General features: G+C 39.4%; 1 protein-coding gene across 3 annotated transcripts in view; it reads left to right on the top strand.

Moving 5' to 3' along the window:
• The window catches only part of tsc2 (TSC complex subunit 2), a 40,545-nt gene that overhangs the window by 5,387 nt on the left and 8,597 nt on the right, over window positions 1-26,561 (top strand). The window contains exons 6-34 of one of the 3 annotated variants that reach the window (XM_062032508.1): window positions 74-191; window positions 263-311; window positions 633-758; window positions 850-923; window positions 993-1,119; window positions 1,949-2,092; window positions 2,202-2,339; window positions 2,416-2,519; window positions 2,625-2,706; window positions 2,775-2,930; window positions 3,031-3,150; window positions 4,739-4,861; window positions 4,953-5,059; window positions 5,138-5,300; window positions 5,457-5,579; window positions 5,658-5,792; window positions 7,337-7,526; window positions 7,727-7,820; window positions 7,903-8,005; window positions 9,633-9,727; window positions 11,826-11,966; window positions 14,716-14,877; window positions 16,532-16,690; window positions 16,775-16,887; window positions 16,973-17,215; window positions 18,560-18,799; window positions 23,007-23,146; window positions 23,228-23,808; window positions 25,438-25,516. In XM_062032508.1, coding sequence (XP_061888492.1) covers window positions 74-191; window positions 263-311; window positions 633-758; window positions 850-923; window positions 993-1,119; window positions 1,949-2,092; window positions 2,202-2,339; window positions 2,416-2,519; window positions 2,625-2,706; window positions 2,775-2,930; window positions 3,031-3,150; window positions 4,739-4,861; window positions 4,953-5,059; window positions 5,138-5,300; window positions 5,457-5,579; window positions 5,658-5,792; window positions 7,337-7,526; window positions 7,727-7,820; window positions 7,903-8,005; window positions 9,633-9,727; window positions 11,826-11,966; window positions 14,716-14,877; window positions 16,532-16,690; window positions 16,775-16,887; window positions 16,973-17,215; window positions 18,560-18,799; window positions 23,007-23,146; window positions 23,228-23,808; window positions 25,438-25,516 — 4,229 coding nt within the window. Of the gene's footprint in view, window positions 1-73; window positions 192-262; window positions 312-632; window positions 759-849; window positions 924-992; window positions 1,120-1,948; window positions 2,093-2,201; window positions 2,340-2,415; window positions 2,520-2,624; window positions 2,707-2,774; window positions 2,931-3,030; window positions 3,151-4,738; window positions 4,862-4,952; window positions 5,060-5,137; window positions 5,301-5,456; window positions 5,580-5,657; window positions 5,793-7,336; window positions 7,527-7,726; window positions 7,821-7,902; window positions 8,006-9,632; window positions 9,728-11,825; window positions 11,967-14,715; window positions 14,878-16,531; window positions 16,691-16,771; window positions 16,888-16,972; window positions 17,216-18,559; window positions 18,800-23,006; window positions 23,147-23,227; window positions 23,809-25,437; window positions 25,517-26,561 lie in introns of all 3 variants that reach the window. The other 2 variants (XM_062032509.1, XM_062032507.1) reach the window with 2 other exon arrangements.

Here is a 26,561-nt window from a genome sequence, read left to right as displayed (position 1 = left end):
GAATCTTTTCAAAGAAACCCAGTTTAGGTGGTATCTGCTGTTTTTTTGTCTTAACTTTTCTCTTCTTCCTCAGCTCGCTTTGTCCTGTTGTGGATGGACATAGGTCTCACGTCCGACTTTCTTCACGTTCTTGTCAATCTGGTGAAATTCAACAGCTGCTACTTGGACCACAATGTCTCCATCATGGTCCAGTGAGTCGAACAGCGAATGAAAACAAACTGTACAAGTCTGTTGTTTTGCTAAGATTGTAGTCTTTCTGCAGAAAAATCTGTCTTCTGTGCAACAGAACAACCTCTTCATCAGATATAGAGGTGGGTTATTTGATTTGTGTATAGGTCAATTTAGGCTATAAAATAACGATTCATGCTATTATACAATTATTTTTGCATCTAATGAAGTCATTTTAAACTGGGAATTTTCTGTTTTTTAAATGAGTAGTAACAGGAGAAATTGTATTCTTGCATCAGTAATACATGTTTAAAAACCTTAGCAGATCTTATGTACTTGTTTTAACAATGATTTTAAAAGTTTTATTTTTAAAATGTTTATCTTTTATTCATTTTAGAAACTTTTTTAATTCAACATTTCTAATTCTGTGTTAAATGTGCTCCTTGTGTGTTGGTATGTTCCAGGTGGCACTCCAAGTCCTTGATGCGGTGGTGTGTTACAACTGTCTACCCTCAGACTCACTCACCGTTTTTATAATTACCCTCTGTCGCACGGTGAACGTAAAAGAATTTTGTGAATCCTGCTGGAAGGTACGCAGAGGGTTCTCAGTATGGAAGAACTTTATACCCGACCGCATGCGCTAATCTGTTTACCTTGTGATGTTTTAATTTTATTTTCCAGTTGATGAGGAAAGTGCTGGGAACTCATCTTGGCCACAGTGCCATTTACACCATGTGCCGCATAATGGAGGAAAGGTCTGTTATATTGTAGATTGAACTGGTTCTATTCTCCTATGCCATCTTACTTCCTGCCATGTCTAATAGGGTGTATATGGAAGATGCACCGTTGTTGAGAGGAGCTGTGTTCTTTGTTGGAATGGCGCTGTGGGGAGCGCACAGGCTCCCTGCACTCAAAAACACTCCCACACTGGTTCTGCCATCTTTTTACAAGGTAAACCATATGCAACTCTAGTTGGATGTCTTTAGTCATAATCACAGTGAAAATGCTCCAAATTGTTACCAATATGTTTATTGTGTTAGTAGTTTGCATTGGTGTAGAACTCTGTTTTGTAATGAATGCTGTTTCTACTATATGGTTGCTACTTGAGGAGGGTAACTTGTTCGAAACTGGATTTTTTCAGCTTGTTAAAGGGAGCCGGATGTTGAGGAGCTGTTTCTTTCAAAGGGGCCGTTTAAAAGACTGGCTTATTATTATTAGTTCTTTTTTTTTCTACTGAATTTTTTTTAATCAAGAAAACAATCACAGTTAATAATAAATCTAGCAGTTATAAGATAAGATGAGAATCAGAACAGTTTAAGTTTACACCACCATATTGGTAGGAATTATTTTTGTTGTCATTGTAAACATTCCATAAAGTGGTGCTACATCCCCCAGTAATTGTACTATTTTGAATGTTCCCTCCTCTAAACAAGTTTGTGACACAAGAACATTTTAACAATACATAAAACATATGCAGTAAGTAAGAATAAAGTGCTATGTTTCCTTAGACTCTGACTTCATTATCTCTTCCAGTTGCTAGTCAGGTGGCACGTGGGCAATTGCCAAAGTTGGATCTGCATAAAAAATAGCTCTCAACTTCAAATCTATTCTCATTGTTCATTTGAAACAGCCATTGAAAAGACTTGATTCGGTCGCGAACGTCTCATCTTTACAACATATTAACAAAAGTCGTCTCAGTATGATGCATTAATGGAGGAACAATCCTCCATACTACAAATAGAGACAATATGGTTGTTACCATTTGCTGTCTACCATTCAGGCCATGTCATGTGCCAATGAGGTGGTGTCCTATGAAATTGTCCTCTCCATTACCCGACTGATCAAGAAGTACGGCAAGGAGCTTCAGGTTGTCACGTGGGACATCCTGCTGGGCATCATAGAGCGGCTGTTGCAGCAGATTCAGGTGCTTGCACACACACACACTCACACACACACTCTCACACAAACCAGTCCTCTTTAAACCAGAATACCAGTTGTATGACCCTCTTTGTCATTATCCCCTGATACTGTAGGCAATAGGCAGTGCAGAGTTGAAAACCATAGTGTATGAGCTGTTGACAACAGTGGAAGAGCTGTATGAGCAGAATGGTTATCATGGTTCCACAGAGAAGTTCTTCAGTCTGGTGGAGAAGTGTGCTGACAAAAGACCTGTTAGTCTATCACTTTTTTTCATTCTAGTGCCAGCAGGTTTTTCTGTATTGCTCATCCTGTTCCTTTGTGTGAAAGGATGCATCGGTGCTGACGCTCATCTCATACCGGGCGCAGTCCATTCAGCCTGCCAAGGATGGCTGGATTCAGAGCCTTCACCGCCTCATGGAGAAATTCTTCAGGTAGGATGAACCCATTTTGTTTGTCTTCAAATCTCCCTGTATTTACGGCACACAATGTGAATATGCTGTGTCGTTAATTGTTCCGGTTCACTATCTCCGTTAAAGGAATGAGAGTCGTAGTGTGATCAGGATCAAAGTGCTTCATATCCTGTCATTTGTTCTAAGTACCAACCGCCAGCTGTATGAGGTTTGTAGACTGTCTCATCTTGGTGTTTTATTTGAAAAATATGTCAATATTGTTTTTCCCTTTTTTAGGATGAATTGATAGAAATGGTAGTCATCCCCCAACTAAGTGGGATAGCTGAAGACCGAGACCTTGCTGTAAGAAAACAGGCTACCCAGCTCCTGGTGGACCTGGGTGAGGGCTGTAACACCCACCACTTCACTAGCCTGCTAGACATCATTGAGCGGGTATGAGTACCAGTACATCAACTAACATTGCTTGGCCCACAGCTCATATTTTGTGGGTTCTGAGTAATAACTCGTATGTTGGTGCTGCCTTTTTTGCTAGGTGGCCAGCCGTTCTCTGGTGTGTTCAGGACTGGTGGAGGTTTCAGAGAGGGAGCCCATAGCAGAGTCTCCCATGGAAGATGTCAGGACTGCTATATTGGGACTACTTGAGATTCTTCAGGTAACCCACAACCAATTTAACAATGGATGGAAATTGTGCAAAAATATCATTGTGTTTTAATAATAAAAAAAAAAATCATATTATAAATAGACATGTGGAATTGGGTACCTTAACTGTGTTAGAGATACAAGCGGTCTCTTGGCTTTTTATTATGATAAATTGCGAATATAATTTAAGTTACGAACCTCCCCGCTCCTAGATTACATAGCAAATTTGAATTAAAAACTCTGAACTGCTTTGTGTGCGAATTGTGCTCTAAATAAACTTCTCTTGCCAAATATTTCAAAGTCATCTTCAGTCTGCTGGAAGATGTAACTGCTTTACATTATTATTAGATTACGTCATAAAACTGCTGTAATTGTTTGTACTGCTATTATATTGTTTGTCAAACAATATTTTTTAATCTAATAGTTTCTTTTTCTTTTTAGTTAATGAACATGAACATGAACTTAACTTAATAACATGAACTTAATAACCATGTCCGTGTGTATGTTTTCTTCATCTCTCGCTTTCAAACGGGGTGCAAGAGCACTCACTTTTTACATCGCTCTCAGCACCCGAGCGTGTTAATTCAATAGCAGAATTAAATTAGCAGAGTGAATCCTCTTTTCAGTCGCCTCCTATCTTTGTCACTGTGGACGGAGGCGGGACAACTAGCTTACACACAGGAAGTTCAAACAGAACCTCGCTAGTTGCGACTCGCTGGTGAGAAGCACCGCAAGGTAACACAATTTAGAAGGGAAAAAGATGATTGCAAAGCCAAATGTCCAGTGTGGCAATATTTTGGTTTTAATAGTCAGCAAATCGAGCCCATCAACACGGACATAACATGCAAATATGCCCAAAAAACAACAACAAAGCAAACCAATCGACTCAGTTTTTCCAACCCTGTGAAAAACTGCACTTTACGATCTTTGGTAACCGTGATTAAGATAGATAAGGAGTATATTTTATTATTATTGTTTACTTATTTATGATAAATTACAATAACAGTAAAACAAATCTAATGAGAAATCAAAGTTTTTTGCGTTTGAAAGGAATACTTGCATTAGGTTTGAGTGCCCTCCCGTGACCCCGAGAGGGACAAGCGGTAAAAAATGATAGATAGATGGATGGTTAAATTAGTGGTTAATTTATTCTCAAAATAAAGCTGACAATAATATAATTTATCTACAATAATTTGTGGGACAATATATAAGTACCGGTATGTTATTTGTTAAAATTGTAGTGTTTTGGGGGGACCATTGATTTCAATTAATTTCAGTGGGTGTGGATGATTTGAGATACCAGTGTTTTGAGTTAAGAGTTCAGTTATTGAACAAATTTAGCTTGTAAATTGAGGTACAAATGTTTTTTTTTTAATAGATTGCTGCCAAAATATGTTATATATTTTATATATATGTTTAGCATTTTTATTGTTAACTGAACAGTTAACTGCAACAGATACAGACATAATTACATTTACAGTTTGACAATCCTTTCTTGATTACAGACTTTATAATGATATAAAGTCTGTACAAAGAAGGTATGTGTGTGAATTGAATAACATAGGTACAATAAAGTTCTAAGAACTGTTTTCGCTTTTCAGAGTAAGCTCTACAGTCTACCAGCCAGCCATGCCACACGAGTGTATGAGTTGCTGATCAATCATCTGCAGCTCCACTATAAGAGCAAGTACTGTTCGGCCATTAGCTCAAGCATCAGACTACAGGTAAGCGCACAAGAAACTGGGTTTCTGTGAGAGAAACTGAATTGCTCTCACTTTTTTTTTTTTTTCCGCACAACACACCTTTCTCCCTCAGGTCTTTGAATTCCTGCTGATGATGCGAGCAGACTCGCTTCATCGAGTTGGGGTCCCCAATAAAGATGGCATCATAAGATTCAGCCCTTATTGCCACTGTGACTCAGGGTCTGCCGTGCACATTTACACACCAACACTACCCCAGATTTATTACTATTATATTAATATTTTCTCTCAATGATTCAGGGAGCCGGAGAAAAGAGCCATTGAAAAAAAAACAACAGGTTCAACGTCTCCCCCTGCTACTGGTCCCCCTACTGCTCCTCCAACATCTGCAACCTCAATGATACGCTTGGCCTACTTGCCCTATTCACCTGCTTTCAGCGTTCTCCTGCAGTGCCTCAAGATGGTAAACATGATTATATTTAGCTAATACAACACATAAAATGTAATGTGCATGCAATAAATATGCCAAGCTAAGTGAAAATGGTATATAATGTTTAAATCAAGGCATACTGTCTATGCACACAACCACTAACAAACCATGATTGCTTTACTTGTGCAGGAGACTGATTGGAAAGTGCTAAAACTGATCCTTGAGAAGTTACCATGGACACTACAGTACAAAGTTATGCTGCTCACTTCGCCTTGCAGCTTGGACCAGCTTTGTTCTACTCTCTGCTGCATGGTGCTGTATTCTCACACAAACAGACGGTGCAACATGACTACCCTGTGACGCAACTGAAGTTCTGTCTTCTGCACGTAGGTGACGGACCGGCTGATTTCAGAGCGCCTGAAAAAGACACCAGAGGGGTTTTCACGAACTGATGTTCAGCTAGCGGTGGTTCCTGTCCTTACAGCAATCACGTCCTACCACAGCTATCTGGAACAATCAAGACAAGTACAAAAACCACTGTCTGTAGAAATAGTCTTTGAGGTTCTGCTATTCTGTACTTTTTTGGACGTTAGCCCAGTAGAGTTCCACTACTAATGCACAGTAGTATGTTAACTTACGAGCTTAATTGATTCTGTGATGGAGCTCATAAATTGAAAACACTTATATCTCAAATCAACGTCTCCCATTGAAATGATTTGAAATCAATTTTAATCCCCCTCAAAGAAGCACAATTTTAACATGCAACATAACATGCCCTTTAAGGACAAAAACAAACTTTTAGATAAGAAATACTGTATAAAAACAATATAATAGAGTGTACTACAAACAACAACAGTAGTTTTATGATGTTATGTAATAGTAATGTACAGAATTTCTCCTTCTTGGCTGGCGTTGGACTCATTCTGCTTCAGTAGGGTGCAGTGATTCGCTTAAATGCGCTCGGTCATGTTTTTAATGATTTATTCCTTTGATTTGTTGAAATTCTTCCACTCCTTTTCAGCGCTGTCCTTACCACTTAATTTACTCCTTCATATGCTTAGAAAACAAAGTTATGTCGATCTCTAGCAGTCAGCTAGATCTTATGGGGTTCGCTGTGACATTTGCTAAGCTAACTATTGCTTGTAACTTAAAATATAACAATTAGCATAGAGACAGCATAATCTTAAAACAGTCTTAAGTTGGGGCACACTAAAAGCTGGTTTCCTAATATTTGCCTACGAATACTATCTATACTAGTCAGCATAGATAGTACACGGTGCTGCAAAGTACGGTTTGCTTTACTTTGTAACTTCTCTGCAGTTTGTCTGGTCAGTAAGATTAATTATGTCAAACAATTAAATATCATGGTGTGTAATAAATCTTTGCAGCTTACACCTACTCAGTGGCCTAGTGACCTACTCAGTGGCCTAGTGGTTAGCGTGTCCGCCCTGAGATCGGTAGGTTGTGAGTTCAAACCCCGGCCGAGTCATACCAAAGACTATAAAAATGGGACCCATTACCTCCCTGCTTGACACTCGGCATCAAGGGTTGGAATTGGGGGTTAAATCACCAAAAATGATTCCCGGGCGCGGCACCGCTGCTGCCCACTGCTCCCTCACCTCCCATGGGGTGAACAAGGGGATGGGTCAAATGCAGAGGACACATTTCACCACACCTACTGTGTGTGTGACAATCATTGGTACTTTAACTTAACTTTTTATATTGGTGACTTACTTCGAAACAAATGTTTGCGCTTCATGCAACCCGGTTTATGAGGGTTTGCGCCTAAAAACGTGAGGCTCGGCTTGCCGCTGCCAAACCTCTGCTTTCTGCTCCGTATTTGATATGGAAATATGCAAATTATTAGAATCATTATTTATAATAAAGAGCAGTGGACAAATATTTATGTTTAATATTATATTACATCACTACCATACTACTACAGCTAGGTTCCAAAGTTAAATAATGTGTATTTTAGGGGCAGGTTTTCTTTGAATTATTTGCATACTCTCAAATGTTTAAAGTTCTGTATTATTAGTAACTTTGTTTTGTCTGTTCTCCTCATCCAGAGAGAGCTTGTCCAGTGCCTAGAAACAGGCCTCATTTACCGCTGTGCTAAGCAGTGTGTGGTGGCTCTTACAATGTGTACGGTGGAGATGCCTGACATCATGATCAAGCTTCTTCCCGCTCTTATTGTCAAGCTCACCCACATCTCTGCCACTGTTGCCATGGCTTCACCAATGCTTGAGTTCCTCTCAAGTGAGTACTAAGGACTGCTGCCTTTTTAATCAATGTTGAATGCTTTAGTCATTAGAACATTTAATCACACTTCTGTGTGTAGCATTCATCTTTATGCTACGAAAGTGTTCACAAGTGTTTTTTTGTTTCAACCAGTAAAGAACGTTTCATGGTTCTAAGGGTTTTACTGATGTTTGTTGCTGTTCTTATTTGCTCCATAGCTCTGGTGCGCCTACCTCACCTTTATGCCAACTTTGTAGCTGAACAGTATGTTAGCGTGTTTGCTATCTCACTGCCATACACTAACCCCTCTAAGTAAGTGCTCACACACATGCAAAAACATTCTCACATGCAAAGACACACTCTTGACAAGTTACTTTTTGCTCATTTCCATCAGGTACAATCAGTACATTGTATCCTTGGCCCATCATGTGATTGCCATGTGGTTCATTCGCTGCAGATTACCCTTCCGTAAAGACTTTGTTCAGTACATCACAAAGGTGTGGGCTTGTTTCTCTTTGTATACCATTCAATTGAAGCATCTCCCAGGAAAACAAAAAAGGCAAAATCAATCAAAGATTGTTATATAGCTATTAATCAAAAATGTCTCAAATAGTTGAATTACTTATGACTAAAATGATTGACATTCAGTGTACGATATATAGGTGTTGTGACTGTTAATATCAGGTATGATCAAATAAATACAATGAATCATTGTGAAAAACAGGAATTTTGTAGATTGTGTGATGGTTATGTTGATTTAGTTTGGTGCAGAACATGTCATTCAGTCGTCCCTCATTTATCGCTGTTAAATGGTTCCAGACCTGACTGCAATTTGTACATTTTCTTAAAGTAGGAATCAAATAATTTTATAGTTCAACATAAAAAAAAGACACTCTGAATATGTTAAAAAAAACTAACATATTTAGAGTCCTCTACACATGAAATAACTAACACCTACTAACGCTACACCTGTTTTACCCATAGACATAATAGAAAAAAAAATATATACTGCTCTGTTATATATATATATGACATACTTTACATTAATCTGGACTCACACACAGTTTTTAAACACAACCACAAACTACTGAAAATACTGCAACTTACTCGATGATGATTATGATCGGTGCAATATTGCACAGTACCTCTGATTTGTTATTTTAAGTTAATTTAGCAGATTTTACCCTTGAATATGCTTAATCTAGGCCAAAACGTAATTTTGCTTGCATATTTTGTTGTATGCATACTTTATCCTAATAAAAGGCCAGTCAAATGGAACCATCATATTAATTATTATATGTAGAAGCGTGGCTCAAATGGTAGAGCGGCCGGCAAGAAACTTGAGGGTTCCTGGTTTGAATCCAGCTTCTGTTATCCTAGTCATTGCTGTTGTGGCCTTGGGCAAAGTACCTCACCTACCTTGCTCCCAGTGCCACCCACATTGGTGTAAATGTAGCTTAAATGTAAATAATTGATTTCTCAATGTAAAGCACATTAAGTCACTAAAGAAAAAGTGCTATATAAATATAGTGCACTCCACTTTACACTTCACTAATAAATATATTTAAAAAAACAGGGTGTACCCTGCCTTCCGCCCGAGTGCAGCTCAAATGGTAGAGCGGCCGGCAAGAAACTTGAGGGTTCCTGGTTTGAATCCAGCTTCTGTTATCCTAGTCACTGCTGTTGTGGCCTTGGGCAAAGTACCTCACCTACCTTGCTCCCAGTGCCACACACATTGGTGTAAATGTAGCTTAAATGTAAATAATTGATTTCTCAATGTAAAGCACGTTAAGTCACTAAAGAAAAAGTGCTATATAAATATAGTGCACTCCACTTTACACTTCACTAATAAATATATTTAAAAAAACAGGGTGTACCTGCCTTCCGCCCGAGTGCAGCTGGGATAGGCTCCAGCACCCCCGCGACCCAAAGAGGGACAAGCGCTACAAAATGGATGGATGGATGGAAGTTTATAGCTATTAACTGTCTTCATTTTACTACAAATCAACTTTATTATTGCAAGACTCCTACTACATCCTTTTAAGGGGTTTTTCACAGTGAATGACCAATGGTTTAGATTTAATGTAACACTGCACCTGTTTTGAAGTGCTGTTTCTTCTTCAGGGTTTGCGTTCCAACGCCCTGCTTCCATTTGATGACGGCCACGAGCAGAGTTCATTTCGTGCCCGAAGCACTAGCCTCAACGAAAGGCCCAAGAGGTAAAGCATATGTACATTTGCTAGTGGGGATGTAACTCTGCAGCAGGCCACATCATGCGTTGTTGGGGTTCCCAAGGTAACAGAGGCCTCAGCAGAAATGGTAATGTTTGCAATGAGTACTCTCAGGTTGCCATGGTGATCCGTTTTATTAAATTCAATTTTTTTTTTACATTCTTAAACTGTTTGTTCATTACCTGTTGTTTTTCAAACTATAACTAAGTTACTTACTTTTAGTGTAATGATGAACAGAATAATAGTTATATCCATATGTGGAACGACAAAACAATGTTATGAGGCGAAGTCCTGTAGTGTAGAATTGTGTATATATACAGGTGGGGTTTTGGCCCTGTTTAGCATTGATAATTAAATACAAAAAATATGTTAGGTCAAATATTCTGGCCTGATTACATACGCACTCAAATGCAAATGAGACGCAGACAGCAATGCACTGTCAAAGAGGCATTCATTTGACACGAAGTATATTAGAAACACCTCTTAATATGCTGCTGTGCAGTATATATGTATATATGTGTATGTATGTGTGTATGTATATATGCATGTGAGGTCTACATTTGTTATTGCACAATATTCCATTTTGGATTTGAGCGCAACTCCTGAAAAAGGAATAAGCCAAATTACCAGGAATCCAATGCAGTGGAACCTATATGATTGAGCATAGTGCTCCGATTCCAAACAATTTTTACCCCATAGGAAACACTGGAAATAAAAAAATAATCTTAAAGTTAATGTTAATATAAAAATGTAAAACCATTACAACACTTAAGCCTGGATTATGCTCCTGCGTAGCTGCAATACCGTCTCCTCCAACGCCGCCTTGATCCTTGTCATAGCTCTTCCAAGTGCGTTAACCGTGAGGCGTGCAATTCTCAGTTCAAACTTTAGGGGGCCCTGTTTTTCCAAGAGTGAACAACCACAACTCTCGTTGACTAGATTGGCAGCTAAAGCAACATCCAGATCATTGTTGAAACTGGAACTAAACAATGTGGACCGGTCACTTTCATTGTACATGTTGTTTTCATTGTACATCCAAAACCAAAGCAGAAGGCGTTTGATTTAAAAATGGAGCTTTCGCTTGAGGAAAAAATTGGAAAGGACGTATTGCCAAAAACCGGCCAATCACAGCTAGGTGGTATGTGTTGCTGTTGACATAAGGTTAGAAGTGTTTGGAGCTGCACATCAAGTTCTGTTGAAGGGTTTAGAGAGGGAGGAGCAAGCCGGTCCCACTTCCCCTGGCGCCGTGACGCTGTAGTTTTATCCTGATTTTAGTCTTAACTTGAATAATAACTGACAAAAGCATAATGCGCACGATCTCTCATTGTAATTCTTAATAAATAAAAATAAATAACAGTAATAGTGAAATGGAAATAAAATAATAATGATGATTTTAATGTACATTAAAACACTTCCTTGTGGTCTAGATAATATGTATTGGATATGCTTTGATGTAAGCTTTGCGTAATTTTGCTCCACAGTCATATTTTTAACCCGTTTTTTTGCTGTGTAAAATACCATGTATTTTGTTGCTCTCCTGGATTATTTTAGTTTTCAAAAAGCTGTGGCTTCACCGTTTTACCCTGCGCTGTAGCTTTTGCTTTTCTTTTAGTTGGTCTTTATCAATTGAGTTCTCCTTCACTGTCCTGTTATCTGATTCATGATGTTCAACTGCTGTTAATTTTCACCCTGTTTTGTTTTTTCTTTCAATATTTTCATTTGGCGCCTCCCCTGCCTCCTGCGATTGGGTGCTGTGTTGCGGTTGTGGTTTTGGGGGGGTGGTCGTGTCATCCTGGATCCCTGCCACACATTCCCTGCCCGTCTCCTGTGACCTTTGCCCTTTGATTTTCTGTGCCCTACAACCATCTTCTGTAAATCCCACCTTATTGTGCTGCCTGGTCACCCGCTCATGTTACTACGGGGTTGGTGGTACAATTCCTTCTGCCTCCTGCTAAACCACCACACACCCCCTCCCATTACCCCTAAACCATCACCTTGACGATGACTCACCCCCTTACTACCCACCGCTACTGTAACCCCTTCTCGTTGCCTTCAATCCTTCGCCGTGGTATTCATCATCGCCCAGTCTCCGGGCAGCAAAAATGGCGAAGGCGGCAGCGGTGGTAGCCAATAGCAGCAGCTCTCCAGTAAAAGAGCTGAGGGACCTGTCAGCCATGGACGCTTTCCGATCCCGCAGCATCAGTGTCTCCGAACATGCGGTCCGCAGGTTAGAGAGTCCTCTGAGTAACCAACTAAAAAAAACAACAACAACCAAAACTTAAATTGCTTTCTCCATGGGATGGTTGATGGGGTGTTGGGTCATTGTCATGCGGGGCCGTCGGGTGGGTATCTATTGCCAGGGCTACCTGAAACAGATGTTGCATGCCGGGGTTTGTGTGTCTAACTCTTTGGTTCTTGTGTGCTGACATCATACCCTTGCTCCTCTAGATTTAGTTGTTGCATGCGACAAGTTCATTTGGATGTTTTTCTGTATGATTTTCTGTTGACTCAAAATTTGGCTTTTTATTTCATTTTAAATATTTGCTCTGACTTGTTTGCTGGGTGTTATTCTGACTGGAGGGGACAGAGAGCATGCGTATTTAAAATGGTGTGAATCTATCCGATCTGACAAGTGCATCCTGCAATGCTCCTTTTTCTCGATGGGTCACTCGATCAGTGATGGGAACAACAGCAACACAACAGTCTTCTTTGTTTGTCGTCATTGTGCATCACTCACATACACACTGTGCTGCTATGACCATGGCAATCTCCAAGAGTGGTATTATAGGACTAGCTGGGCTGAACCTGTGATAGAGTTTGAGAACAGACTATAAAAGTTAAAACCTCAACATAAACATGCACTTGCACACTTTCGGCCTTTCTATTCTTTGTGCCTTTTGTGCTATGCTTCAGTGTGACTTGTGCTATCTACAATGCAGTTGTATAACATATTGTCACTTCGCAGTGTTTCCCATACAGTCATTTTCAATCCAATCCAATTCACTTTATTTATATAGCACATTTAAACAACAAAAATGTTTCCAAAGTGCTGCACAACAATATTAAAAACAATATTCAAATATTATCCTTAGCTCCACCAATGACTGAATAAAAACAAAAAATATATAATTATAAAACTAATATAAAAACAATATAAAAATACATATGATTAAAAAACGATTTTAAAGGGTAAAACCAATTAAAACAGTAAATAGAAATCAACATTAAAAAAAAACACAGAGGACAACAAAGGACAGAAAACCACACAACTCACGTAGTGTTAAAAGCCAAAGAATACAAATAAAAATACAATTTTATTTGTGGTGGCCCGCTACAGCCGTGTTGAAACTTTGTCCACGTATTTAAAGTCCGGTACGTGGTCCAGATTTGATCACTTGTAATAGTGACACTCGATAAACCGGGGGTGTCAAAATATTTTTCATTGACGGACATTATGCGATTTTGGCGTCCTTCAGAGGGCCCCTTGTTACACTTGTAACAGTAAACTATACAATTATATTAAACAATTTGCGTAAGCAATTACGTTTGATTATTATTACAAATTGATGGATACCTTTGTTTGAAATCGTAAGTCAAAGTGACAAGCAGATTTTTAAGCATATATTTTTGATAACCAACCAATGCTTGGAATATATTTTTGCATGATATTCAAATAAATAAATTTCAAAGGTATACAATTGCATTCAGTATTTTTTTCAGTCACAATTTAAAAGAAATAAATAGTACAGTACAGAAAAATTGGCAATAAAAATAATCTTTGAAATCTAGGAAGTGTTTCCAGTCTATTGCGAGCCACGTAAAATGATGTCGGGTCACGTAAATTGATGTCTCGCCACGTAAAATGATGTGTTGGGTCACGTTAAATGATGCGGCAGGCCACGTAAATTGATGCAGGGATCACGCAAAATGATGCAACAGGTCACATAAAATAGTGGGACGGGCCACGTAAAATGAAATGGCGAGCCATATAAAATGATGCAGCGGGCCAAATCTGGCCATTGGGCCTTGAATTCAACACCTGTGCATTAAACAAATAATCAAAGCATCAGAATATAAATGTAAACTTGTACCTAATCGGACTAATCTATAAATAAGGTACCTATGTCTCATGGCCAAATCATCCCCCTGCAACCTAAGGCCTCAAATAGATTGTAGTCCTGTGGGGAAACACTGCTTTGGGATGTAATTTCACTCCTGTTTGACAAGTGACAATACTGATTTCAAATTAAATTTATTTTCATGCAAAAACAGTCTTACACACACAGCTGCAATGTAGATTTTCCATAGCCTGCCTCCTCTGATAATTGGTGGCACATTTGCAGTTTTTACCTGGTTTGATTGAAACGTGTTCCCCAATGGCTCTCGTTTCACAACCACCAACACGATGATGGTCTTTGTATTTCTATACACATTTCTAAAATAATAGATTAGTCTTATATTATACTATTAGTTATTTTGCCGATCACTGATCTGTCTAGCTCATAAAATACATGTGTATGGTTAAATAGAGGCAAGGTAAGTATCATTTTTAAACACTTTATTCCCAGTGTGGTTTAAGTCAGCCACTACCATGATTTTATTGCAGAATTATCTTCAAATCTGTGAGGTTTCTCTGTAATTTAGACTCACAATTTTGTTATGACTCCTTTTATGTGAGTGAGATTCAAAATGACCAACAACAAACCCGCCTGTGCGGTTTGTTTAGCATGTGACTTTGCTGCTGCTTGTTTTGTGATTGCAAACATACATGCTTGTGCTGTACACTCAGATAGCATGTTGTACAGACAGGTGTGTCTATTTTTGGGCTTCTGCATTTCTCTCTGTATCTCCGCTACAGTGCTTGCATGACTGTGTGCATGGACAAGATGTTGAAATAAATCTGGACGCTGTGTGTCTTCCACTCACTGCAATTCTGCCTTGCTCTTGTTTTTCTGTCTTAATGTTGCATTGTGTAGGATGCAAACTTCCAACACCACCTGCAGCCTGGGCTCCGCTGACGAAAACGCAGTAACTCAAGCAGATGAGGGCCTGAAGACGGTCCACTTGGAACTCACTGAGACGTGTCTGGACATGATGGCACGATATGTCTTCTCCAACTTCTCAGCACTGCCCAAAAGGTGAGAAAGCACACATTTTGTGATACTATAAAGGACCTTCATATTTAAATCTGATTATTTCGATCTTGCCCATAGTCGAGGAACAGTCAAATCTTTTAAAGAGAAATAAACTGATGATGATACATAGTGTATACTGACTGGTATATTGTACAGGTGTCAGTAATGTTACATGGACGGGCACTAGCATTCATATGGTGAATCTTCCCAAAGTTTATTAAAAATACTTAAAAAAGGAATAGTCATTCATTAAAATAAACAAAACAGAGTTCTCATTTGCGACTTTTTCCACCTCAAGAAAAGGCTAAACCACAGTTTGTGATGTCTTCGGCTCTGGTGCAGCGCCAATAACACATCAAAGTTGACAAAATAGAGGAAGTAGAAGTCGTAAAAATTGTTGTGTATGTGAACCAGCGGAAGGATCATTACCCTTGCCAGAAGAGAGCTACACCTGTGGGGCAGTGTTAATTTTGTTGACTAAAAATTTCCGCCTTAGTTATCGTCAACGACTTTTTTTCCACTGACTATAATAGGACGATAACGAATCACTACAAATACACGTTGACAAAAACAATGACGAAATTAATCGACAATTTAGTCGACGAATAAAAACAAGACGAAATTGTTGACAGAGACAAAATCCAATCATATTTTAATTTCGTCTTTAGGCTTGTGGGACAAGTTAGGAATCTATCTAGTCACAGTACCATGTAGGAGCGGGAGGTAAATCACGAAGAGTAAACATTCAGAACTACTGTAGCAAAGAGTGGCTATTTTGAAGAAACTAGAATATAAAACATGTTTTCAGTTATTTTTTTGTTAAGTACATAACTCCACATGTGTTCATTCATAGTTCTGATACCTTCAGTGACAATCTACAATGTAAATAGTCATGAAAATAAAGAAAATGCATTGAATGAGAAGGTGTCCAAACTTTTGGCCTGTACTGTATGTAATGTAGCAGCGGGCACATTTATAATAACATTTAATATTTATGTATTTTGATCATTTTAAGCAAGGCAGCACATTAATTTTAAAAAAATGCATCACATTAGCTTTTTTTTAACATCACTGCTCACTGCAAACTTTATGAGAGCCAACAAACATAATAAAACATCAAGATCTGCTGTCATTAGGATGCCGACTGCTAGGATGTTCATATATTCCCATTTAAATGAAGAATGACTCAAAATCCTCACAAAGAAAAGTGGGGTGGAACCAAGCATCTTTTTGTGTTGTTCTCATCATTTCCGGGTTAAAATTGGCTGTCATAGTGTACCAACTTGTCGGATTACGCCTATCCAGATGAGAGGCATGATTTATGATCTACAATAAAGTTTCACGAGTAAGGGAACAAGGAAGCAGCTGACCAGTCAATCATGTCAACATTTCCACATTCACACACACACGCACTCATTCACACACTGATGCTATGCAAGGCCCTAACCATGACCTATCAGGAGCAAGGGTGAAGTGTCTTGCTCAAAGACACAACGGAAGTGACTAGGATGGTGGAAGCTGGGGATTGAACCAAGAACCCTCAAGTTGCTGGCACGGTTGCTCTACCAACCGAGCCAGGCCGTCCACTGTATACATAAACTTTAATTGTTGATAGATTGATTTGACATCATTTTTACTCATTTGACTTTCCTTTTAGATCTCCAATTGCAGAGTTCCTCTTGGCAGGAGGTCGCAGTATGACCTGGCTGGTGGGCAATAAGCTGGTGACCATCACCACCAGCGCAGGGGTCCGCACTCAAGCAATGCTGGGCCTGGACATGGCTGATCGACTGGGGGGAGGAGGAGAAATGACCAGGTGTGACATTTTATGCTCAATGTTCCTGACTTCAGCTAGTGTTGAGTTCTGATTATTTGAATGTGCTGCTATGTGGCCCAGCAGGTCTGATCCATCACTGCACACCCGGATAACTAAAGAGGCACCCGCCAAACTGGAATCCCAGTCAAGTCAGCAACAAAGCAGAGCCACACGCATACGGGTCCGCTCCATGTCAGGTAGTATTCGACCCTCATTCACACAGATTTTGCTTGGTGAGAATTGGGTTGTTTTACATGCATACTGCATTGACTCTTGTTCCAGGTGGTCACGCTCTTCGTGCTGGTCCGGCCCAAAGCCTTAGCCCTTTAGTGTCCCCCTCAGAGGGAGAGTTAGCTGCATCACTGTCTCCATCCACTGCTCCTACCCTGGATAGCCTCAGTCCTTCCTCCTCCACCTCTGCCACTCCGTCAGCCCCACAACCGCTCAAAGACAACCCCAGCCTGGCTGAGTTTGTCCCCATGCTCACGCAGGGTTGGGCTGAGATCTTCATTCGAAGACCATCTGGTATGAAAGAGCAAATTAAAACTAGTTTTAAAAAAAAAAAAAGTCTAACCCCTTAAAAGTGCATTAATTCAAAATTTTAACCAACTCTTTATGACTTGAAATATTATAATGAAGTGAAGTGAATTATAGCCCTTTTTCTCTAGATACTCAAAGCGCTTTACATTGTGAAACCCATTATCTACATTTTTATGCTACATTTAAACCAGTGTGGGTGGCACTGGGAGAAAGGTGGGTAAAGTGTCTTGCCCAAGAACAAAACAACAGTGACTAGGATGGTTAAAGCTGGAATCGAACAATTACTTAAAGCTTGATCACTTATTATGAATCAAGCTTAAAATTCATGTTTTCATAGATTTCTTGACCACACTAAAGCATTTGATTCATTCACTATCAATTTAAATGAAAACAACAGGTAGGTGTTTTGTTTAAGGACTATGTGAATTTCTGGCCCATGTTAAATTTAGATCTATAACAGTGCGATCAAACTCATAAGATGATTCTTTTATTTGTCAGTGGGAAGTTGATTGTTCATCTTCTAACCGTTGAGGCAAACAAGGTGCACTATTTGGCTGCAACTAGCAGAGGTGTTATTCATGCTATTTCAATAATGTTTACCGTATTTTTTGGAGTATAAGTCGCTCCGGAGTATAAGTCGCACCGGCCTAAAATGCATAATAAAGAAGGAAAAAAACATATATAAGTCGCACTGGAGTATAAGTCGCATTTTTGGGGGACATTTATTTGATAAAACCCAACACCAAGAATAGACATTTGAAAGGCAATATAAAATAAATAAAGAATAGTGAACAGGCTGAATAAGTGTACGTTATATAACGCATAAATAACCAACTGAGAACGTGCCTGGTATGTTAACGTAACATATTATGGTAAGAGTCATTCAAATAACTATAACATATAGAACATGCTACACGTTTACCAAACAATCTGTCACTTGTAATTGCTAAATCCGATGAAATCTTATACGTCTAGTCTCTTACGTGAATGAGCTAAATAATATTTGATATTTTACGGTAATGTGTTAATAATTTCACACATAAGACGCTCCTGAGTATAAGTCGCACCCCTGGCCAAAATATGAAAAAAACTGCGACTTATAGTCCGAAAAATACGGTACATTAAATATGTGAAGTTGAGCTACATCCATGTAGACTAAAGCACAATATTATGATCATGATACATTAGGAATATTAAAATGAATATAGAGATCAATGTTAAAAATATTTAAGCCATGAATCAATTGCAAATTAGGAAATTAAGGGGAATGCTTATCCCTAGTCACAGCAATTGCATTTAGCGGATCTCTTCTTTTATCCTCGATACCAGGTAACACGAGCTGGTTGATGTGTCTGGAAAACCCGCCCAGTCCCTTCTCCTCCGAGCTTGGTAATATGCCCCTGCAGGAGCTCTCCACTGTCCTCATGGCAATGGAGGGAGTAAAGGAACCTCCCGCCCAGACGGCCAGTGCTCCAGCCAGCACGGCGGCTCCTGCACCTGCTGAGCCTTTTAGCCAAGCACACAGCAGTGCTGGAGGGAAGGCACATGTGGTTCAGCGCTCCAACACAGGTGAGTGTGACATATTTATATACATATAAGAAGAGAAACTCTGCCTTTTGTTATTGTCATTGATAGACGACTCCATTACATAAACATTTAGTAATTTAGTTTACGATAGAAACAATTATCATCCATTCATAACGGTGTCGTGAAAGGTGCTTTCACTGAATTCTACTCTAGTACAGTTGTGCTCCATTTCCTGTGAGTGAAATTATGTGATTGAAAAAGTATCCATTATCTCTCTAAGATTATTCATACACGTAAAAAGTTTGGATCAGATCCAGATTCGATGTTTGCTTTTCTTAACTGATTGGCTAATGAGCTACTGACCCCAGCCAATCGTTACCACAGCTGTGTCTCAGCGTTTACATGGCTAAAAATAGTATTTGCATAAAAGCTCTCTTAAAAATGGATGCACGCTCAGGGAGGCACAGTGACATTTCTTGTTAGTCACATGCAGGAGTTTTATGAATTCCATGAGTGTGCGTGCCTTGCCAGAACACCAGCTTCAATATGAGAGCAAGCTGCAACAAGCGCGTTGTCTAGCCGCAGTGCAAAGACGCTTCTAAGATGCTAATCCTCACCACCATTGCGGAAAGTAAACCAAGTTCTTCCAAGTATCATTATGTTGCGACTCTCATTCCTACATCAAAGGTTCCTTCCAGATTCTTCTATTTAAAAGCTGTCTGAATAAAGCGAGATGAGTAGAATTAAAGATTAACTATTTTTTCTACAAACAGTAGCAATACCAGCGTTCAGCGATGATCCAGCTGGCACATTTTCTGAAAATGGTTGCTCTTCACACATGCTTTTGGCCATGTGGCTGCCCCAAAAGTTAACTTGCCGTGTGTGTTGGACACACACACTCTTGTGCACTCTCACTCCATCCACACCTGGTCCTTCCTATCACCATTAAAACTAGAGAGAAAAATATATGTGGTGGTATGCACAGATAAGAAACAGGGTGGGATCATTATGTTTATCTTATTTTGAGCAAAAAAAAGGTCAAAGTGAGTCATTTCTAAGGTGTTCCATTTTGCCTGAAGAAGTTGAACTGCTAAAGCTTTGATGTAAAGTAGAGGTATTATTGAAAATAATTTTTTTTGTGTCATTTGCGTCAACGTTTGCAAATGAGTTATGGACACATGAAGGATTTGGGATCAAAACCCAAATGATTTAAATGGGATTTCCTTAAAATGTTTAAATGTAGCAGTCAATACCCCCACTTTAATACATAATCTAGTTTACAACAATACTAGCAAATTCTAAATTTAAAAAGATAGGCTTTATAAATCTGTGGTATTGTTTACTTTATTTTCTTGCTATAAAAAATATGTTACTTAATCAATGTTTCGGATCGGGACTCGAAATCGGATCGGATCTAATGCCAAAAATTGGAACGGGATTGGAGGACAAAATGTTGATTGGGACATCCCTACTTGGTTACAATTAAAATAATCTACTTTCTTTGTCCATGTTCATTACACAACGGCAGAAAGAGTTATTAAAATGGCCTTATTCAAATAATAAAAGTTACAAATCTTAAAAAAACAACAACTCCATTACAGTGAAATTGTCGAAGAGACTAATAAAGATGCATGTATTTTTCCAAGCACCTACTTGTCAGTGATGCTGTTTTTTTAATGGAACCATTTTTATTTGCCATCTTTTTTCATTTGTCAGCATTTCCCCTCTTGTTGTGATGCCTTTTTTTCCTTCTCTTGTTCTGATGGCTTTGCTTGTCATGTTTGTCCCTCGTCACCATCGTGCCGGTTTGTGATTGGCTTGCCTACACCTGCCTGCAGTGGGCGACGCTCTCTGGTTTCTGGGTCAGGGCAGTGCCTTCATAGGCCCTCCGGCCCCTGGCAGGTTGCACAGGAGCATTTCCTGGGCAGGTATTGTCCCCCATGTGTGAAAACCCAACCCAGCTCCTTCTAGATCACTCTTGGTCTAGTCATTTTCTTCTCACTTGTGCATTACGCTTGTCAGTAACGGCAAGTAAAGCTGGTTTTGTCCCCTACAAATCATTTTAAGGAGGAATTATGTTAAAATGTGCATATTCTCTTCCTTTAGACTCGCAGAAAACAGAAGGGATCTCACCCATTACATAAATTACATATAACTAGCTAAACATTTACAATAATATACCAACATCTTAACCAAAATATTAAATCACAGCATTAGTGCCGCAATGGTTTTCAAAGGAAGCTGTTGAATCCCAAACTGACCTTTAGCAGCTGTTTTGTTCTTGTAAATAAAGCCAGTTTATTTCCCTAACGTATTGAACGCCCCACATTAGTTTGCAGGAGCTTGTTTGGCTCATCACAGACAACTCGGTCATGCAAAGGATGGTTCCATATGTGTACAAGTGAGGCAACAGATGATGTCTTATCACCAGGGGAAGGGCTGCTCTCCAATCAGTCCAATGGTGGTTTATTTTTGTATTCCTCTAAGATTGATTGTCCTTTGCTAATCGTCTTCTAACTCTCGTGAGTCTAAAATGTTTTGCCTTCCCTGAGGGTGCCAACAGAAAAGCTAAGACAAATTTGAACTTTATTGGCATAAAGAGCACTTTTTTATAGAGCTGCAGCTAATAGGGGCCAACTTGTTGGTTTCAAAGATAATCAACTTGATATTTTCCTCTTCAAATGACTGCAGAGTTTGGTTTTGGAGTTATGGGGGGGTCTGGGCTGCTGTTGCACTGAGTTTGGCCTGAGATAACCAACAACCACCAAACCAATAGATGCATGCACAGTTATAGGGTGATAGGCTTGGGCAGTATCACTGAGACTGTGTACTTTTCTAAAGCTTTCATTTGCATATTTAAATATCTAAGAACTATGAAACAATCATTCATTAAAAACAGCAGTAAAGAATGGCTGGAGTTCAATATTTAAAAACAATTGAATTGGAATTACAGGAAGTGTGATTCAACTCATTGCAATTAGGATAATGTTTTTATTGCCAAATAATAAAAAACATACCTTACAAACACCACAATTAAGCACATTTCTGTTTTTAGATTTTTTTTTTAAAAATAAATTGTCAACATGGCACATACTTTGACTTTTCAGTATGCGGCCCTTGGTGGAAAAAGTTTGGACACCCTTAACTTAAGTATCAAAAGTATCAATATTTTAATTTGGGAATTGATATTAGAGCATAAAGATTTGGTATTGGTGGTATTGATATTTCAGTATCGATCCGCAGTTCCGCACATCACTACATCCTTCCGTCTATTCTCTACCGCTTAAAACCTTGTCTGAATATAGGAAACTGAAAACCGTGTGGATGAGGTTTATGGTAATCATTTTAATGCCACCCGAAAGAGGTGTTTAGGGCACGTCCGACCGGCAGGAGGCCACGGGGAAAACTCAGGACACGTTGGGAAGACTCTCCCGGCTGGCCTGGGAACGCCTCGGGATCCCCCGGGAGGAGCTGGACGAAGTGGCTGGGGAGAGGGAAGTCTGGGCTTCTCTGCTTAGGCTGCTTCCCCCGCGAGCCGACCTCGGATAAGCGGAAGAAAATGGATGGTTGGATAAAACAGTAATGTATTGTAAAGCATTTATTATTGTAGGGGTTACGTTCCAGACCCCCAGTTGAAGATGAAATTCCGCAAAGTAAGGGCGCTATTTATTTTATGTTTTACTGTATATGAATATAATAATAATAATAATAATCATATGCATTTAAAGTCTTTACAAGCCCTCCACACAGCTTTAACACACACTTAAAACCTTTCATACACTTTAAAACTGATGTCATTTTAATATGATACTTCAATGGGTTCTCAAATCTCAGTACGCTCAAAGGTGCTTTAAAATCTGTGATACACTGAGACCGCATGAAGTGAACTGCAAAGGGAACACTTTACACCAAAATTATCAATTGGAATTCCAATTCTATTTCCTGTTTGAAAACTCAATTCAAATGAAACTGAATTGGAATTTAATAATGTACGGCAATCCAAATCATACATACTGCCCGTGCCTACTGCCTTTATAAAAAAATATGTCAGTGATGAATAGATGATTCCCGCATTGATCTGTTTGTGATTGGGATCAATGTTTATAGCTTTAAGACTAATGTTTACGTGCATGTGTTTGTGTTTAGATGACATATTTACTTCAGCTGACAGCTTGTTGTTATGACTAACATTTTCTTGGTAAATTTGTTCAATATACTCACAAATGTCTGACTTTGTGTTCTGCTGTAGACTCAGTCGTGGTAAAGGAGGAAGGGGCAGGGGTCACAAGTGCACAAACCCCGTCCGATTGGCTAGAGAGTGAGGAGTTTGAGCCCATGCCGACAGACCCCATCTTCATTTCTGCCTTAATTCCTAAAACGCTCAGCAGGGTGAGTGTGAACAAAGGTCAAAGTGCAAGGTGTACTTGAAGATATAAAGGATTCAAGTTTTCTTCTGCTTTGACCCCTTAGTCATCTTCCACCTCCAGTCAGGATGATGAAAAGTCCACCTTGGAGGAAGTGAGCGAGGGAGCCATTCCAATCGATCAGCCTAGTCAGGGGCTCTCCTCCCCTGGCAGCCAAGAGCTGCTCTTCCAGGGCACCAACCAGTCCCAGGGTCACGGACTCAACAAGTCCAGTTCCTCCCCAGAACTTCAGACCTTACCAGAAGCCTTCTCTAAAGCTGCTATGGAGTCAGAGAAGATGCTGGGAGACGCCGGGCAGTCCAGAGTGCTTTCAGAGGTCAAGGTCCAGCCGCTTGCCGAGAGGGAGAACATAGGAGGCGACCTCCATGGACTCCCCGTGTCGAGTCACGTAGTGGAAGCGACTGCGCTGGTGCTGCCTCAAAGCAGTGGAGCAAGAATGAAGTTGGAGTTTCCACCAGCTGGAGCACAACCAGGGCCTATCTCACCCGGCGGGGGCCACAGACCCAGGGGCCACACCATCTCTGTATCAGCGCCGTCTTCTAGGAGAGACAGGAGGACTGACAGAGATTCGTATCACAGTCGACTTGGACCCAGCAACGCTGAGAAGACATCTGGGCTCAGTCCAAGGTACAGAAGTGAGATTAATGCTGCTGTGCTGAACATAGGGCTGCAGCTATCGATTTATTTTAGTAAAATAGGGTGGAACCTGAGTTTTGGGTCTTGAACAGGGTTCGTAAATCGAAAAGTGAGTACAGTGAAGCAAATATTTCAATAAGAAACAATGTAATGTAAATATGAATAATGGGTTCCAGCATCGACAAAAGTCCATATTTTAGTGAGGGTTTGTATACTTTGAACACAATACATTACTGTATGTCAACAAACAAACATAACAAGGGGGTGATGGATCAACTATCTCTTAAATAACGAGCACAAACAACAACAACAAGCGACTGTCCTGTGTATGCGCTGCTCTGCCAGCACACGCACACACAGTAGTTCCTTTGATGCCCTCACAAATGATCAGAAATCACAAAATATCATAACTTTAAGAACCATATTGCTGCAATGATATACATTTAAAAAGGTGAAATCCACTTACAATAACATTAGCAAAGGAAGAACTGACAAGAAAGGGGAGAACAGAGGGGCAGGGGGGAGTGGCTGTGTGGGTGTGCGCGCTTGGTAGAGGCGCCGCTGAGGGAGAGGTAACTCTTCTCCTCCACTGTGAAATAAGTCTGCTTTGACATATTTTTTCCAGAAAAGTCCGGTCTTATCACAATTGAAACTTACTGTGGTATGAAGCCTGCTTTGTCGATTATTCATACTTGTGAGCGTCAATAATGTACTTCTTGCAAATAGTCTATTTTTTTAAACTCCACAGCGATTCCGTCTTCCTTTCCACGCTGGCCTGTTGAAAATGCTGCGCACTGCTTTGTGCCTCCAAGCGGGACACAAAATGAATGTATTAATGAAGCGTTTGTACACGGAGGCTAGATCTAAAAGTTTGTAAATTGAAAAGTTCGCAATTAGAGAAGTTTGTAAATCAAGGTTCCACTGTAGATTAAATGAAAAATTTTTCTGCTTGCCATAACATTTATTTTTTTATTGTTTTTTCCAATAAATGCACATCAACAATGTTAAAATTGCACATTTATCATGTGTGCATTAATAGAAGAAACCTTTCTGCTGTTTTCCGCCACACAGATAACCCACACACAACCACTCTTGTGTGCACGCTATTGCAGCAGCTATGTGGAAAGTATTTTGTGCATATATTAAAAGTTTCAGGCACTCCATGCGATCCGGATTTAACAGTTTTTTTTAAAATTAATTACACTCGAACAATTAATCAAAGCAACAGAATATAAACCAAAGCTTTTTTCCTAATCGATTTATTCGATTAATTGTTGCAGCCCTAGTTGAATCTACAGAGCTGTTGAAATGAAAAATGATACCTGTAGAATGACCTAATCAAAAACTAACATTAAACTTGTACAATGATGCACTACTTGTATTACTTTTACTACTTGTTTGACTCTGCATGAGTCATGTAAAATGTCCATTTTCACTTGACACTGACACAAAAATCCAAAGAAAAAGCCGATTATATCCATGCTCAAGATGACATTTTAGCATTAGATCCAGATGTAATTAGTACATTCCACTCTTAAAATTACATGCTATCTTTACTTATAATTATATTCTAATAAATTCATGAATGTGACTAAAACCTTGTCTCCTCCTCTATTCTAGCTTTGTATTCCTCCAGCTCTATCACTCTCCATTTTTTGGCAATGAAGCCAACAAGCCCCTGCTGCTGCCCAAAACACAGGTTAGTGTCCCAATGACCAGCCCACAAATATGATAAAATGTGTTTAAAACTACAAATTAACTTTCTTCTGTCGTTTCTGTCGTTTTTTACATTTTTTTTAAATGTCACTTCTCTTGAGAAGAGCTATTTAACATGCTTTCATGTCCAAATCACCAAAAGACTGTTCACTAGAATCAGGGTTTCCCCCTTTTTTTTTGACGTGAAACCAAATTGAAGTAATATAATATATTATAGCCTCCAGAAGAAGTCACACAAAGTCTGACACTATTTTTACCTTTTATTGTCCAATCTTATGACAACCAGCCCAATTCCAACAGGTTTTACCCCCCATGCACACACTTTATTTTCTGTGCTTCCCCGGACACATTAAACTTTCTTATTATCCACCAATCCGCTTTTAGGCATGGACGGTGGGATCATGGGGAAAATGAAAATCAAATCAAAACCACATGAACATAAAACATTACCACCAGCTGGTCATTACAGTACGAATAGATGAATATAGCCTATTATTTGTGCAGTATTGACTAGTGATGCCCCAAAAAAAGACTTTGATCACCGAAAAACAGATGTTGTGATGAAGTAAACAAGACGCATGTGATTTTAAGGACAGAAAGTCCAACTGGAGCAGCAGCGTGAAACAAGTGTGGTGTCATGATCGCTGCAGATTGCTTTTAGTCAGGGACATCAAGGGACAAAAGTAAAGTCTCTAAACACGAGTACGTTCTCTAATAAAGCAAAAATACAAACCTTGATTTGTTGTGTCGTTTTAATAAAAGAGTAATTAAAAGTCCCTAGACACTTGAATCATTCTTAACAACGTGCATTGTACAATAAGCAGCAACAACTGAAAATGAAGAATTTTTTTTTAATCTAATTTCAAATTGTTTTTGACTTTTCAGAAAACTGTAGTGAGAAAAGACAGAACAAGACAGTTCAAACTGACAGTACGCACAATTGCATGTATGCCATACATGGATCATATCTCCAGTATGCGCCGTATATACTGTATTTTTCGGACTATAAGTCGCAGTTTTTTTCATTG

The sequence above is a fragment of the Entelurus aequoreus genome, linkage group LG22 (genome assembly GCF_033978785.1).
Source record: "Entelurus aequoreus isolate RoL-2023_Sb linkage group LG22, RoL_Eaeq_v1.1, whole genome shotgun sequence".
Taxonomy (NCBI): domain Eukaryota; kingdom Metazoa; phylum Chordata; class Actinopteri; order Syngnathiformes; family Syngnathidae; genus Entelurus; species Entelurus aequoreus.
This window is presented reverse-complemented; position numbering and strand designations above follow the sequence as displayed.